At 44.1% G+C, this 16,231-nt stretch overlaps 1 protein-coding gene across 6 annotated transcripts in view; it reads left to right on the top strand.

The window, feature by feature from the left end:
• The window catches only part of RBPJ (recombination signal binding protein for immunoglobulin kappa J region), an 86,868-nt gene that overhangs the window by 29,597 nt on the left and 41,040 nt on the right, over positions 1–16,231 (top strand). For 3 of the 6 annotated variants that reach the window (XM_006138173.4, XM_006138171.4, XM_075930621.1), the window contains exons 2-3: positions 8,751–8,809; positions 9,581–9,732. The exons of 1 other annotated variant lie outside the window; for it this stretch is intronic. In XM_006138173.4, the coding sequence (XP_006138235.1) occupies positions 9,668–9,732 (65 nt within the window). In that variant the 5' untranslated portion in view covers positions 8,751–8,809; positions 9,581–9,667. Of the gene's footprint in view, positions 1–6,197; positions 7,699–8,750; positions 8,810–9,580; positions 9,733–16,231 lie in introns of those variants that run through there. 2 more of the 6 variants (XM_075930619.1, XM_014581107.3) reach the window with 2 other exon arrangements.

Below are 16,231 nucleotides of genomic sequence, written 5' to 3'. Positions count from 1 at the left end.
AATATCTTACTAGAATTCTGGAAAACTCTCTGTTTATAATTCTACAGTTGGACAGGGAACTACCTTTCAGCTTGGGTGAGCAGAGTATCCTCCTGTTATGGGAAGTATACCATGTAGGGATGTTAGCATATAGTCATTTAAACAATTAACCGATAAGCCTGGATTTATCAGTTAATCCAAACGATCCTCCCCACCCCTTGCTGCCTCTCTGGGAGAAGGGGGAGAGACAGGAGCTGGTACCTGTAGGGAGCCAGCTTTCAAGTCAGCTCCCTGTGCATGCAAGTTTGCACAGATCTTCCTGCCCCCTCCTGCCTTCCACAGAGGAAGCAGTGCAGGGAGCAGGTGGGGAAACCAGTGCTCAAGGAGAGCCAGCTTAGAAGCCAGCTCCCCACAAGCACCGGATCCCACAGAGCCACTTACTCCCCTGTCTCCCTGTGTTGCTGCCTCTGACAGAGAAGCAACAATGTGAGGGTGAGGGAGGCAGGCAGGAGCCAGTACACACGGGAAGCTGGCTTTCAAGCTGGCTTCCAACACGTATCAGCTCCCGTGTATCAGAGGCAACACAATGGGGAGGGGGGCAGACGGGATGCTGGAGCAGCCTCTGTCCACAGGAAGCTCACACTGCTGTGTCTTATCTCCCACAGAAGCAGCAGGGGGAGACAGGAGCTGGTGCACGGGGGAAACTGGCTTAAAAGCTGGCTCCCCACAAGCACCAGCTTCACAGAGTCACTTCCCCCGCCATGCTGCTGCCTCTGATACAAAGGCAGAAGTGTGGGGGGGGCAGGAGGCCTGGGCTTGCAGCACACAAAGGCTGCTCCATAGGATGCTGGTGCAGCCTTTTTGGGGTGCTCAGGACCCCCATCACCAGGGACTTGCTGCCACCCCACACTGGGCAGGGTGGCAGGTGAAATGCAGTCTGTATAGCACAGGGTAGCAGGGGGATCCTGGGAATGAGGTAGCATTGTAAGGTGGCAGGGGGCTCCCCGAGAGTGGGACCAGGAGCACATTAGCTGCTAGTTCCACCGTTAGGGGCCATCAAATAATTGTGTAACAGATAAGATTTGGTGCAGTTACACAATTATTCAATAAACAATATGTAATATCCCTACTAAAAATTGCTGTGGCTACATGATTACTAAAATAAATGATATCTAACATCCCTAATACCATACATATCATGGCTACTGAACTAATCACCCCCCCCCCCTTTTCTGCCCTGTATCAGAGGCTCTGAGGGTGGGGGAGCAAGAGCTGGAGCTGAGGAGAGCTAGCTTAAATGCCATTACCCCCAGCATGGACTCTGCAGGCGCAGTGCAGGGGAGGTAGATGTGTAGCAGGGGAAACAGTATGAGTGAAGCAGTCCCTGCTCACATGGGGTCCCGACTGCTGTGCCTTTCCCTTTGAAATGTACAAAAGTCGCCCGCGGTTTCCCACTGTGCCTCTTCCTTTGAAATGCGAGCGTCCTCCTTATTGACTAATCAAGTAGTCAATAGAAATTCCATCGACTACCCAATTAGCTGATTCATTGAAATTTAACATCCCTATCTCTCCTATAAAAGGTGTTAAAGTTACAATAGTTCACCTAAACAAAGTAAATAAGAGAGGAAAATTCCGGAAAGGGAGAGGAGTTAAGTTAAGCAGTTAGGCTTATAAGAAGCACACTGGATTTTTATGGGATGGGGGGAATGATACACCGAATTGATTGAGAATATGATGGCAAAGCAGTTAGCATATGCTTACGTAGACCAACATACACACACATGAGAACATAAGAGTGACCATAATGGGTCAGACCAAAGGTCCATCCAGCCCAGTATCCTGCCTGCCGACAGTGGCCAATGCCAGGTGCCCCAGAGGGAAATGAATTGAACAGGTAATGATCAAGCGATCTCTCTCCTGCCTTCCATCTCCACCCTCTGACAAACAGGCTAGGGACACTGTTCCTTACCCATCCTGGCTAATGGACTTAAACTCCATGAATTTATCTAGCTCTGTTTTAAATCCTGTTTATAGTCCTAGCCTTCACAATCTCCTCAGGCAACGAGTTCCACTGGTTGACTGCACTGTGTGAAGAACTTCCTTTTATTTGTTTTAAAGCGAATGCCATTAATTTAATTGGTGGTGGTACTTATATTATGGGAACTTTTCCTTATTAACTTTCTCCACACCACTCATGATTTTATATATTTCTATCATATTCCCCTTTAGTCTCCAAGGAGAGCAGTGAGAGAGGGGGGTGTAAAAAAAAACTAACTGGCTTCAAGACTGAGCTTGATATGGTTATTGACGGGATAGTATGGTGTAATGGCCTACACTGGCATGTGGTCCACTGATGTCTTCTAGTAACATAAATCCCCAGTAGCTGAAGATGAGACACTAGATGGGAATGGTTCTCAGTTACTACAGATAATCTTTCCCATGTATCTGCCTGGTGTGCCGTGCCCACATTTTCAGGGTCTAACTGATTGCCATATTTGGAGTCAGGAAGAAATTTTCCCATGGGTCAGACTGGCAGAGATTCTGGGGTAGGGAATCAGGTGAGGAGAATTTTGCCTTCCTCAATAACGTGGGACACAAGTCGTTTTGAACTTCCATAGCCTAGAAACATCTATGGTCTGGCATCCCTGTGGGTGTTCACAGATTAGAGCATTCATGGGAAGAAACTGGGCCTCACACTCAGCAACTCTTTCCCTGGTTCAGCACTAGTCAGTTCCTGAGGGTGCCCGACTAGAGAGGTTCAATCTGTAGTAGGGTACATTTGGAAAACAGTTATTTGTGTTTAGAAAAATATATTTTGTACAATGACAACTTTGCTCTTGTTCATTGGAGATCTTTTTCATGTGAAGTTTGCCCATAGAAAACATATCCTGTGACATAAGAGGATACATGCAGCTATTTCACCTCTGTGGATGAAAGAATTTTTTTATGTCTTTTTTTTTTTTATAAGTACAGTAAAACTCCATTGGTTCGGCATCCAATGCTCTGGCACTCCTGATGGACCGGCACCATCGGGAACCCGGAAGTGCTCCGGGCAACCGGACAATTGGAGCTGCTCTGCACCCGTCTTCCCCGATTCAGTTACCGCTGAAACTGACCAGCAGCTGGATCGGGGAAGCCAGGAGCAGAGCAGCTGGGGTGCTACCTGGTTGGTTCTGTAGTGCTGCCCCTCGGCGCTGTGGGACCAACCAGGCAGCACCCCAGCTGCTCTTGGGGACGCCTGGGGCAGAGCAGCTGGAGTGCTGTCGGGTTGGTCCCACGTCACCAAGGGGCAGCCCAGCGGGACCAACCCGGCAGCTCCCTAGCTGCTCTGCCCCAGGCGTCCCAGATTCAGCCACTGCTGAAACTGACCAGCGGCTGACTTGAGGACGCCTTGGGCAGAGCAGCTGGAGTGCTGTCGGGTTGGTCCCGCAGCACCGAGGAGCGGCGCTACGGGACCAACCCGGCAGCACCCCAGCTGCTCTGTCCCAGGCGTCCCCAAAAGCAACGGGGGTGCTGCCGGGTTGGTCTCGCAGCACCGAGGGGCGGTGCTACCAGACCAACTCAGCAGCACCCCAACTGCTCTGCTGCAGGCGTCCCCGATTCAGCCGCTGCTGAAACTGATCCATCCCCACCCCATTCCAGACCCCTCATAGCCCCACCTTCTGATAGTCTGGCATATTTTATAATCTGGCACCCCCTGGGTCCTAAAGGTGCCGGATTATCAGAAGTTTCATGTAATAAGATTTTGTTTCCAAGGGAGCATTACATTTTGATGAATACACTTGCAGAAAGGTTACATTAAAGCACAGCAAGATACAAAGCTGAGATATGTATAAGGGTGCTATTTTATGCAAATACCTTTTATACTGAGATGGTGTAAGAGATGCTGGAATTCAAATGGATCAAAAAGGACCATGAGACGTTGACTGAAGTATGGTTGAGATGTTAGTGTATTTGACTCACTGACATATTATAGAAATACTATGACATGAATAAAAAAGTGTATTTCAGAAATTTGCAGGTGACCTTTTTATTCCTACGTCATTGACCCAGTTAACCATAATAGTAAATGTACTTAGCGTCAGCTATTGGAGCTTTATATTGGATTAGAGACATGGTTATAATATAACACAAGTTGTATGTTTATGTAAAAAAAAATTAAGCAATCATATGTACTTGGAACCCTTAATTGGTTAATGAAACATCTACATCAGATATTCAACTTAAAGAATCTTTTTGCAGACTTGATTCTCACGAAGTGATTTCACTTAAGAAATAGCCAGTGTAGAAAGCCAAGGGCTTGAAATATTAGAAAAATTATATGTAAATAGAGTAAACCATTCCGATTTCATTTATTATTATTTTAAAGAGGTCTTTTGGATCTAGCTATTTGGATTCGGAAAAAGCAGAATTGTTGATTGACTATGGAGAATTCTAGGCACAAAGAATGTCATGTTCCTCTTGCTCTCACTTTTGAAGAGGTTTGATGTCCTTCAAATATGGTTATAGTCAGGAGAGTGACATTGCATCAAAATGCAATAGGATATGTCTCGACTACATTGTTTTTTAAAAAAAACCTGTCCTTTTATAAAAAAAACCCTTCACCTGCATTCATACTGCAATCACATTCTTTCGAAATTAAATCAAAAGAATGGAGGTTTTTTTTTTTTACATTGGTATACCTCAAATTACGAGGAAGAACACCTTTTTTGAAAGAGCTCTTTTGAAAAAATGCGTATGTAGACGCAGAACAAGGATTTTTTTCAAAAGAAAAGGCAATCGAAAAAAGCACAGGTGCCCTGGTGGCCACTAGGTGAATAGCAGTCAGGCTTTCTTTCAAGGGAGCGTCCATGCAGTCTGGATGCTCTCTTTTGAAAAAGCAGATCGCTTTTTTGATCCGGTTTTAGATGTGGATACTCTCTTTCGAAAGACGCTTACAGTCTAGATGTACCATTATATGGAACAGTTATATCCTCTCAGTGTAGTCAGTCTCACTATGGTGATTTTACATCCTTAATCTTTATTGGCTTTAATGATGGATGAGCCAGAAGGAACACTGCCTGTGTTTGAAATTTCAGTTTGAGTTTGCAGTACTGGCTCTTGCAAGGAGGTAGGGAGGAACTTTCTCAGGAAGTTATTGTATAAAATGAAGTATTTTCAACCTTGATAGTTCACTTTTCTTCCACCACAGGCAGAAAATGTAAGACTTCACTAGACTTGCAAGGGTATTCAGCTGTGTAGTCATATTTCCACATATTCTCTCGTTTTCTAGATAGTATACATAAGGAATTACTGCCTTTTCATGTTGTCTTTGGAAGGAAGATAGTACTGCAGGACTTTCTGTTTTTAGTTTTTGTTTTGCTATTTCCCATTACAAATGCAAGTAGATCAATTATTACTTCGTACTAAAATATTCTGGACCATTAAAGCTATTTATACTAATTATATGCAGATATCAGAAGTGTTAACTAAGTATGTTAAATAACGATTAATTTACTAGTCAAGTAGTCGCTGGAATTTCCATTGACTAATTGATAGGCACTTGCACACTCGTCCTTTGAAATGTACAAGAACCCAAACATTTCAAAATTGGAACTCCTCATGCAGCCTGGGGCCAGCAATGTAATAGTATAGTTGATTAACCGATTGACCAATAGGCAAAAGCTTATAGGTTAGTGCTATAGACTACATGCATTTCCCCGTTCTCCCCACCGCCACCCCTTGCCAGTAAATTTTTTAGCAGACTTGCCAGCAGCCCAGTTCAATTCCAGCTTGTGCTGGGTCCAGGACCTACCCCTCTGTAGCTGTGCATTTCAAAGTAGAAGCGCTCGCGTGGAGCCCAGAGTCAGCAGGACTTCCTGTGGGCCTCAGGCTGCATGAGGTGTGCCAGCTTTGAAATCTACCAGAGTCCGCAGCAGGGGATTTTGTGCATTTTGAAGTGAAAATGCCTTCATAGAGCCTGGGGTCAGCGGGGGACTCAGAGTCCTCTGCTGACTCTGTGCTCTATGCAGTGCTGCCGCTTTGAAATCCCACGCAGAACCCAGGATCCAGCTGGGGACTCCCCAGCTGACCCTGGGCTCTGTGCACTTTGAAATGCTGTGCTAGAGCCCGGGATCAGCCCGAGTCCCCAGCTGACTCCGGGTTCCATGGAAATGCCTCAGGGAGCCTGGGGTTAGCTAGGGAGTCCCCAGCTGACCATGGGCTCCACGCAGTGCTTCCACTTTGAAATGCCTTGGTGGTATTTCAAAGGGGCAGCACTGCATGGAGCCGAGGATCAGCTTTGTGGCCCTGTCCCTTTGAAATGTCACCAAAGTGTTTCAAAGCAGCACCACTGCATGGAGCCCAGATACGGGTTCTCTGTGCTGCTTCCACATTGAAGTATCTCCTCTCCGCGCCCCCCCCCCCCTTTGCTGCCTCTGTCTGATAGAGGCAGCAATTGGGGGCGAGGGGGTGGGAGGGAATCAAGTAGTCCTTAACATCCTTAGTGTTAACAAATTTCACTTCCATATAACTTTGTGACCTGTAATTCCCATCTATTTTCAATATCTGACCAAGGTTGGGAGAAAAAGTAGCAAAACAAAGTCTAGTTAGGCAAGTCACCAACACACTGAAACAATATAACTGAAGTACTCCTTACTTCTAGTAGAGTATGACTTTAATTATTATCGAGATTTTACTCCTACAAGACACTTTCCTCAAATTCTTAGGCTTGGTCTACACTTTAAGTTAGGGTGACCATAGCTACAGCACTCAGGGGTATGAAAAATTCACTAGTTCATCTGACTAACCCCCGTGTGTTCTTCCATTGACCTAGTTACCACCACAGAGGATGGAAAACCACACAGGGTAAAAAACCCTCTTCCGTTGCCATCGGAAGTATCTATACTACAGTGATACAGCAGTATACCTGTAGTGTGATAGTTGTGCTGCTGGATCACCCATGGACATGGCCTTGGTTAACAACTGATTTTTTAAAATTTTTGTTCGTTTTTTGGTGTGTGGGGGTTGTGTTTTTTTGTTTTTGGGGTTTTTTGTTTGTTTGCAACACCAGTGCATGTTTTATAGCACTGTAAACTGAAACCTTTGTACTGTCTTGTGGATACAACTGTTTGGGGGTTTTTGTTTTGGAAAGCTCTGTCTTAACAACTCCAGCTCTCTTGTGTGAAATTATGTGGAAATCTTGAGTTTTTTTGCTTCCTCTAAATATTGTCTCTTTTGAGATGCTGCTAAGATTCTCTGCCTTGTGTCTTTGAAATTGTAGCAATAACTGTTTTATTTTGTTGACTGTAACTGATCCCTTTGTAAGGAAGTAGTGGTTGCAGTGGTGGTGATGAAATTCCCTGTTGTACGGGTATAGGTAAGGATGAAAGCACAAAACAATTAACACTCTTTCCTCCTTAACTGAGCAATAGATGGAAGTCTCTCAAAAATGGATTGTGATTGTCCTGATGAAGAGTCTAAAAGAGTGTTTAAGAAGGACAGAAATTATCAGGAAAAAAATTCATTTTAAGGTTAGCCGGATTGGTTAGTCTCATAAAAGTCTTCCTCCTTGGTAACGACACTACTGCAAGCTCAATTTAATCCTTTACCACTTCCTTGTTGGGTCATTCATAGTTTCTCTTTATAGTGTGTAGTATTGGCATTGCATGGAATGATGGCAGTTAAAAGAAATTCATTATGGCTCAAGATTTTGTGTGATTCGTTTGAGACACCTCCTGTGTGAGTATAAGATTAAAATTTGTTACTGTCTTCCATTTCAGGGATGGAAGGTGTAGTTAAGAGCAGGAATCTCTGTCCTATGGGAACAGGAGTGGTTTGTGCATTGAAAACAAGATAGAACAAAACCTCATATTACACTGTAAAGAACAACCAAACCTACACTGTTAGGAAAGTTGGCTGAATGGCCTAATAGTAGCTCTTTCAGTTCTATCTTGTCAGTTTATGACTCTTCAGTAGTCTAGCAACAGGAGCAAACAAATAATATATTGAGAGGGTTTATTTAATTTAACTCCTTCTGTAGTTTAGAAATTGCTGCTGTAGCCTGAGCACCATTAGATAGTTACAATCAGAAAATGACTGTAAAAAATGGTCCTTCTGACATGCTCAGCTTCTTTATATTCACAGTTTCATCAGCAGACAAGTTTTTATTTCAGCTAGCACTGTACAGTGACTAAAGCTGTAGGGAAGTGAGCAGGATTATTTTCTGAGAAATATGTGATGCTGTAATTATACCACTTCAGTGCTGTAGTATATATGCTTTGTGCAGTGATGGAAGAGTTTTTTCGATCCCCTGAAGGAATGGTAACTAGATTGACAGAAGCATTCTTCCTTTCCATTGATCTGTATGCATCTACACTGTGGGTTTGGCACAGCTACAGCAATCAGCAGTGTAAATTATTTATAGCCAGAGCACTGTAACTATGCTGACTTAACTTTTAAATGTAGACCTTGCCTCAAGAGAGAATGTAGCTTGACTTTGCGGTCCCAAGTTTATAGAGCTCACTGTTAGGAAGAAAACCATTCACTTGTAAATTGAGCAGATTAGATCCGTCATCCATAATTAAATACATAATACTATGATATCACTCCATCATATGACCACATGTTAAGTTCACTGATTATTTCAGTGGCTAATTTCATGAACTGCTCTATCTTTTTACCTCTTGCCATCTTTGTTTCTTCTCTTTTTTGGTGGATAGATATATTTCAGACTAGAACCTTACAGTGAACATGCAATCACAATAGCTGAGCCAAAATATATTGTGTTTTAGGGACTGAGGTTCAGTTGGCATGCTGATTTTTCAAGCTGATATCTCTTTCAATTGCTGAGGTAAGTGTCTGAAAGTATGCAGTATGCTGTAACTTTTGAGTGAGACATCTTAATTCATAAGGGGTTAATACAAAATTCAGTAGCATATCTGATTAAAGATAACTTTAAATTACTCCTTTTATAGTTTGTTTAAAATAAATACGTTAAATTCTGTCTCTTACTCAAGGGCCACTTTCTGAATTTATATTTATTTTTGAATCCTTTCGTAGACATGAGATCACAGTAGTGGTGTAGCTTATGAGAGCAGATAAATAAACTAAAATGTGAATACATGAAAGTTATCTTCAGATTTATGGTCAGGCACTTTGTCCTTAGACAAGGTGTCATACTGGCTTGTTAATTTATCCTCGTGGCAGAATTGCGTGAGTTTCAGTTTGATTAAAATCCTAACTGCTTTAGGTTGTACTGTAAACTTGTTTGTGTTCCTTGAACTTAGGTAACGAAGTTGTCATAACTTATAACAACTTACTAGCTGAGTTTTTCTTCCAAATACAAAATGACACTTTCGTATAAATGAGCTTGCTTACTCTTATATGCTGTTTAAATGTTAACCTACTTATTAAAGCAGAACAAGGATGCTGTACTGCAACTGTGGCTAGGTCTGTTCTTTATGAGGGGATTGGAAAAGAAAGAATACAGTGATGAAATAACTATGGGAGGATGAAAAAGGGAGAGGTAGTTTCTAATTGAACAAATGACTTCTAGTGAGAGGGAGGGACTAAGTGAACCAGTGCTTTTCTCTTGTAATTATGTGAACTTTTTTTGGTATAGTGCCAAAAGGCGCACAGTGCTGGACAATAGGAGACTTGTTTCAAACAAATAGCACGTTCCCTGTTTTGAAGGACTTGCCATCTGTGAATGTACAAGACTATGCCTTACAAAGATATGATGGTGCATGGTCAGTGGAATTCATCATGGAACAGGTGGGTTATTAAGAACTTTTTGAAGGATACTTAAGGAATTTTCTGTGTATTGACTGGTGGGACTGTTGTATTCTTTCATCTCTGAGCTCTCTAAAGACCTGTGGTGTAGTTAGGCCTCCCATTACTCCCCTTCCAAAGGGGAAGAGTAGCTGAAGCAACAGTGGAGCCACAGGGGCGGGAGAAGTTGTGTCTTTATTCACGTTTAGCTACTCAGATACCATTAGGTTGTCACAGTTTTTTAATTCTTGTATCTGTTTCTGTAGCTTGGCAGGAAAGAGTACATATTGGGTCAGCAGTGATGAAGCAAGCTAGCTACATGAATGTGGGTGTGAACTGTGCAGTTGATTTAAAAAATAGCTGAGGCTAACTAATAACATGTACTTTTGACATTGTCTATATTTGTGTATTATTTGTTTTGAATAATTAGACTATTCAAGGCAGGATCTGTTTCTAAATGTCTTCATATGACTACTCACACAGTGGGACCCTGATCCAGATCACAGCCTCTATGTGGTTGTAGCATATAAATAATAAATGTTTGCAATGACCTAGTGGCTGAACATGATGTTGTCCGTGTATATGAATAACTTATATGGGTTGAGACAGGAGGGGTGACCTTGTGAACTCTTAAATTTGTGTTGACTGACTGACACGGACCTTACGGATTGTGCTTGACATAATTGTACTGGTGGAGGTGGCAAGTTAATTTTTTCCAACTGTGCCATTTCTTCAGATGCACAGTAACTTTGCAACACAGTTTTTTTTATGAGGCTGTCAGCATAACCAAGCATTTTGTAAAAAGAACATTTTGTTTTTCCCCCTGGCTACGTCTACACTGGCCCCTTTTCCGGAAGGGGCATGTAAATTTCACCAGTCGTCGTAGGGAAATCCGCGGGGGATTTAAATATCCCCCGCGGCATTTAAATAAAAATGTCCGCCGCTTTTTTCCGGCTTTTAAAAAAGCCGGAAAAGAGCGTCTACACTGGCCCCGATCCTCCGGAAAAAGTGCCCTTTGAAGTAGGAATAAGACCCTCCGGAAAAGGGCACTTTTTCCGGAGGATCGGGGCCAGTGTAGACGCTCTTTTCCGGCTTTTTTAAAAGCCGGAAAAAAGCGGCGGACATTTTTATTTAAATGCCGCGGGGGGTATTTAAATCCCCCGCGGATTTCCCTACGACGACTGGTGAAATTTACATGCCCCTTCCGGAAAGGGGGCCAGTGTAGACGTAGCCCCTTTGTTTACTTCACCTGAGCCATGTAGATACATGGTTAGAAAACAAGGTTAAAAAGTTATCTTCAGTTAACTGACTTTGAAGTCAAGCTAAGACTCCATCTGTTCTAGCTACTTATTACCATACTCCTCCTCAATATGAGGATGTCACGGAATTACACTTACCCTGTTTTCTTCAGAGGAATCAAATGCAAGTATCTGCTGTTGAACTGTTGAGGACCTGTTTTCTCTTAGGCACAAATATTATTACACTCATTCATACATAGCACCTCAGTAGAATTCAGTCTTTCTTGTCATCAAAAGATTGGGCCTGAGGTAGGGTTATAAAGGATAAGCATATGCTTATCGGGTAGTAGAGTCAACTACTCGTATTTCCTCCCCCGCTCTTGCTGCCTCTGTATCGGGCAGCAAGGGAAGGGGTGGAAGCAGGAGCCATTTCTGGGAGCAGCCAGCTTAAAAGCCGGTTCTCCCCAGCACCGTCTCTGCGGTGCCACCTGTCTCTCCCCTCCTCTCTACCCCCCCCCCCCCCCTCTGAATTGCCAAGAGGCAGTGGTTCTTCCCTTAAGGGATTCGGAGGCAATAAGCATACAACTTGGGTGAAGACTTAACGATTTTACTAAGCAAATATTAGGGTAAAATACAGTTCTTAATATTAGAGTAAAATACAAAGAAGCAAATCTTAGAATAAAATACAATACTTATTAAGCCTAAGCAAACCTCAAAATAAAATGCAATGCTTATTAAGAAAGTACAATGCTTATTAAGTCTAAGCAAACCTCAGAATAAAATGCAATGCCTACGTCCCTTCTGCTGCCGCGAACCCCCTGAAGAAGGACAGCAGACGGATCCCAGTGGCCAGTGCGTAGCACCTTCTGCGGCTTTGGTCTACACCGAGGTTCCAGTGTTAGGAATATCCCCAGCACGTATATACTGTTGGATATACAGTAGTTACCCCTGTTGATTTTGAGAACCTAACAAGATCGTCAATACATTACATATTTTCCCACATCCAATAATTAGCTTGTTGATACTTTGCATATTTTCCCAGGCCAAGACACTCCAGCTGATTTCCTGCTCCACATTTCACTGCTCCTTTGAAGTGCTTCTCTGGTGCTTCAAAGAGGCAGCACTGCACAGGGTGGCCATTCCAAGGGGTGGTGCTTCATGGCGCTGGGGTCAGCTGGGGACTCCAGCTGATTCTGGGCTCCTGCGGTGCTGCCCCTTTGAAACGCTGCCATTGCATTTCAAAGAGGCAGATGCACTGAGCCTGGGGTCAGCTGTGAACTCCAGCTGATCCCGGTATTCCACAGCACTGCCCCTTTGAAACGCCGCTGCAGCTTGACAGCCCTAATTTTTTAATCACTTGACAGCCCTAATTTTTATCTGTAAACATAGATTTCACCAGGCCGTCACAAACTAAGGAAGAAATATTTTAATCAATTATAATAAAAATTTACAGATAGCCAACCATTACTTCATCTGTCATGTTCTCTTCAGTCTGACCATGTCCCAGTTCTGTCTCCTCCTTTCCATGGCTCCTAGTTCCATTCATGTTTTCCTCACTTAGCTAGTCCTTGGCATCACTTCTTACGCTTCTGATCCCAAATTTAGTGTCCTTGTTCAGCAAGTCTTGGTCTTACCTCTCGAAGATTCCCAGTCCCAGTTTACCTAAGCAGCTGCCGGCCAGCAGGACTCTTTGGCAGGCCCTCTGGCTGCCAACATCCCCAGACTGCTCAAAGTGTTTGCCTGTTCACGTGCTGCCTCCACTCACCCAACGTAATCTCTCAGCTCCCGTTGCCTGGTTCCCAGCCAGTATTAGCTGAGAGATTGTACTTGCAGTGGGCACATACAGCTTTCCCTCCCGTACACGTGCAGCACAGAGAGGCACAGGGGGCAGCCAGCCGCTTTAAACAGCACAGAGCTGCTCTGTGCTATGTGAGCAGGCCGTGGGCCAGATTAGAAATCTCAGCTGGCCATATCCAGTCCATGGGCTGTATCTTTCCCATCCCTGTTTTGAAGTTGGGAAATGCCTATTAAATGGCTTCCTTATCACTTGAATGGCTTTCACAGGTTCAAGTTCTGCTAATAGGCCTGGCAGGCTTTTTCACTTTTACTTTAACTAGTTCCTCTCCAGGGGAAGCAGACAGCAATACAGGAATAGGAAGAAGTAGGCAGGTGAACATTAAGACCCAGTGGTGCTCCAATTTTTCAGCGGCCCTATGCAGCTGTGTATTCTGCCTCTGGGTAGGGATGGCTCTGGAAAGCATTGCCAGAATTTAACAGGTGTAAACCATTTTTCTAGTCTTAGTGTAGAAATGTCTGAACCATTTTGGTTGACATCCCCCCCCAAAAAAATCAGACCAAGTCAGACACCCAGCATGAAGAATTTTTTGTGTTCACAAGAGGCAGTGAATTACCTGAACAGCACTCTGTCCCACCTTGCAACCATAAAATCAGGAGCCAGCAAATGATAGAGTAGCTGTCTTGGCTTGTTGGGATCATCCTTGCCTGACATTAAAGGTGTATGATCTGGAGAGAGCAGTATACGTGGGTTTTGCAGATGAGCCACTTGCACAGGGCAGAACTCTTGTCCCACAAAGGATGTGAAGTGTAGAGTGGAGGTGCAAAGGTTGCAGAGCAAAGTTTGTGACAGCCGAGGCCAAGCTGATGAACTGCTACTGTTGGTCAGAGCTCTGTCTGGTCAAGGTGTAGAGATGGAATAAAGCAATCTCTGGGTCTCTAAGCACACAATAAAGAATAACCCACCAATAACCCCAACACACAGTAGAGTGTCAGTGGCACATGCCCCTCTCCCTCTTTGGAGGTGTGGCAGCAGCTGGGGCCCCTAAAGGGTGGAGCTTTACCCAGCTATCATATGTTGTCCCCAGAAGCTGAGTGCTATTTGAATAGGGATTCTCAACATTCAGTTTCCCCAACAAGGCTTTTATCTTTATGTAGAGATCCAGTAGAAGTCACTACATTTATGAATGGAAGAGCACCTGTTGTAGAATTTGGATCCATTGTGCTGCTGAGTGCATAGAACCCTTTGTTGTTCACTGAACACCAACAGTCTGCTAAGTAGCATATGTAGAAGAGACTTCTGTCCCTGCTTCTAATTAAATTTCAACTACATCTATTCACATTGCTTTCCATGCATAAGGCATCTCAGAAGATGTTGCAAACAGTAAATTATACATTAATATTGCAGTGGATGTGACCATTTGTGCATACAAAACTTTGGACTATAGAACTTATTGGTACTGAGAAAAGGAATATTGGCCAGGGCATCCTCTTCTCCATTTGAGAAGTGCCATGATATGACATTCACCTGCCCCATGGCCTTAAGCTTACAGGGACTGAGAAAACACAATTGGAGAAAAGTTGACTTGTTTTAATAGAGGCAGTCACAAATTGGGCTTATAGTAAACAAGCATGTGTACCTACAAACCCCCCCACCCCAAATATTTGTATTTTAAAAACCTAGCATCTTAGTTAATAGTTTGTTCTCTCAGCTTTAATTTCAGTTTTGCATGCTTAAAAAATTCTTTAAGTAGAAGCAGTATCTATACACGGTCGCACAATCATTTCAACAAAATCTGTAGCCTTCATTTGTAGAGCCCTACATGGATATCCACAGCTGCATCCACAAAATGATCTGTGAATATCCACATATTTGTAGGATTCTAGATAAAAATTTGCATCTTCATCCATTAAAAAAATGAGCTGCGGATATCTGCATTTTTATTCATAGATGTGGAAACTTTTTGTCTATAAAGTAGATACAGTAAAACCTGTGTTATCCGGCACTCCCAGGGATTAGGGCGTGCTGGTAACCTAAAAATTCTGGTTATCTGGGGGGAGGAGGAGGGGCGGGAGCCATGCGGGGCCTACGCGGAGGGGGCATGGGAGCCTTGCGGGGGCCGGGATGTGGCCTGCTTAGGGGGGCCATGAGCCACAAGGGGGCGGGATGCAGCCTGGTGGGAGGAGGGTAGAAGCTGGAAGGTGGAGCTGGTGGGGGCAGCCTGCCTGGGAGAGGCATGGGAGCCAGGGCGGTGGGGGATTGGCCTGCCAGGGGTGCCAGGAGCCGCGGGATGCAGCCTGGTGAGGGTGGGTGGAAGCTGGGGGGGCAGGAGGCAGAGATGGCAAGGGTGGCCTGCCGGGGGGGGGGCTGGCCTGCCGGGGGTTCCAGGAGCCACGGGACGGGGGGGAGCCAAGATGCTTGCTTTCGGCTGCTGTTCGCCCCTCCCCCAGGTACATGCTACATGTCTGAGCAGCACTTAAAGGGCCAGTTTGTTTTTTGTTTTGTTTTCCTGGTGTCAAAAATTTGCCAGTTTCTACAGTTTTCCGGATGCTTAAGTTTCGGATAGCGCAGGTTTTACTGTAGTGTGGATTTGCAGAACTCTATTCATCTAGAAGTGCACAAAGGATGGTTTTGGGATTGACTCATGATGGTGGGGTTCAATTCCTGGCTCTCCCGCAGACGTGTGACCTTGGCTAACTCCTTTAATTTCTCCATGCTTTCAGTTTGCTATCTGTAAAATGTGGATGATGCTACTCTTTTGTTGTCTAATTAGGCCTAGGGATAATAGTATAGTCAATTAATTGATTAACCAATAAACAAAAGCTTTTTGGCTTAAAAGCTAGATAGACTACACACATCTTCCCCCTCCCCGCTGCCAGTAAATGTTTAGCAGGCTGGCCTGCAGCCTGGCTCAGTTCTGGCTCTCCCTGGCTCTGGGAGCTCAGGGGGTGTTGCCGCCCCTCACTGCTGCCTCTGTATCAAAGGCAGCAGTGTGGGGCAACAGGCTACCGGTCATGAGGGGAGCTGGTTTTTAAACTGTGTCCCCTTGCGGTCCAGCTCTTGCCTGGCCTGATAGAGAGGCAGCAGCACGAAGTGGCAGGGGTTTCCTCGACAGTAGAGCTGGAGCTCAGTGGCTGGTGGCCCCATCCCCAGGGACTTTAGAATAGTTGAATAACCAATAAGAATTCACGAGGTTAGTTGATTATTCAATTAATAGATATTTAACATCCATAATTAGGCCATGTCTAGATAAGAAAATGGTACCAATGTAAATAGGTTCAGAAACTTAATTAAATCAGTAGAATTATCTGGTATGGACACTCCAATATAAGGTGTATCTTATACAGTTCTTCCTCATTTTATGCCATCTATGTACATTTGTGTCCCATATATATTTTCAGAAAGCTTGGTTTATGGAATACTTCTAGAGCTGAACGTAATCCAAAAAGTGATTTAAAAAAAAATAAAC

The sequence above is a fragment of the Pelodiscus sinensis genome, chromosome 5 (genome assembly GCF_049634645.1).
Source record: "Pelodiscus sinensis isolate JC-2024 chromosome 5, ASM4963464v1, whole genome shotgun sequence".
Classification (NCBI taxonomy): Eukaryota; Metazoa; Chordata; order Testudines; family Trionychidae; genus Pelodiscus; species Pelodiscus sinensis.
The sequence above is the reverse complement of the archived record's forward strand: the minus strand, read 5'-3'. Positions and strand labels throughout refer to the sequence as shown.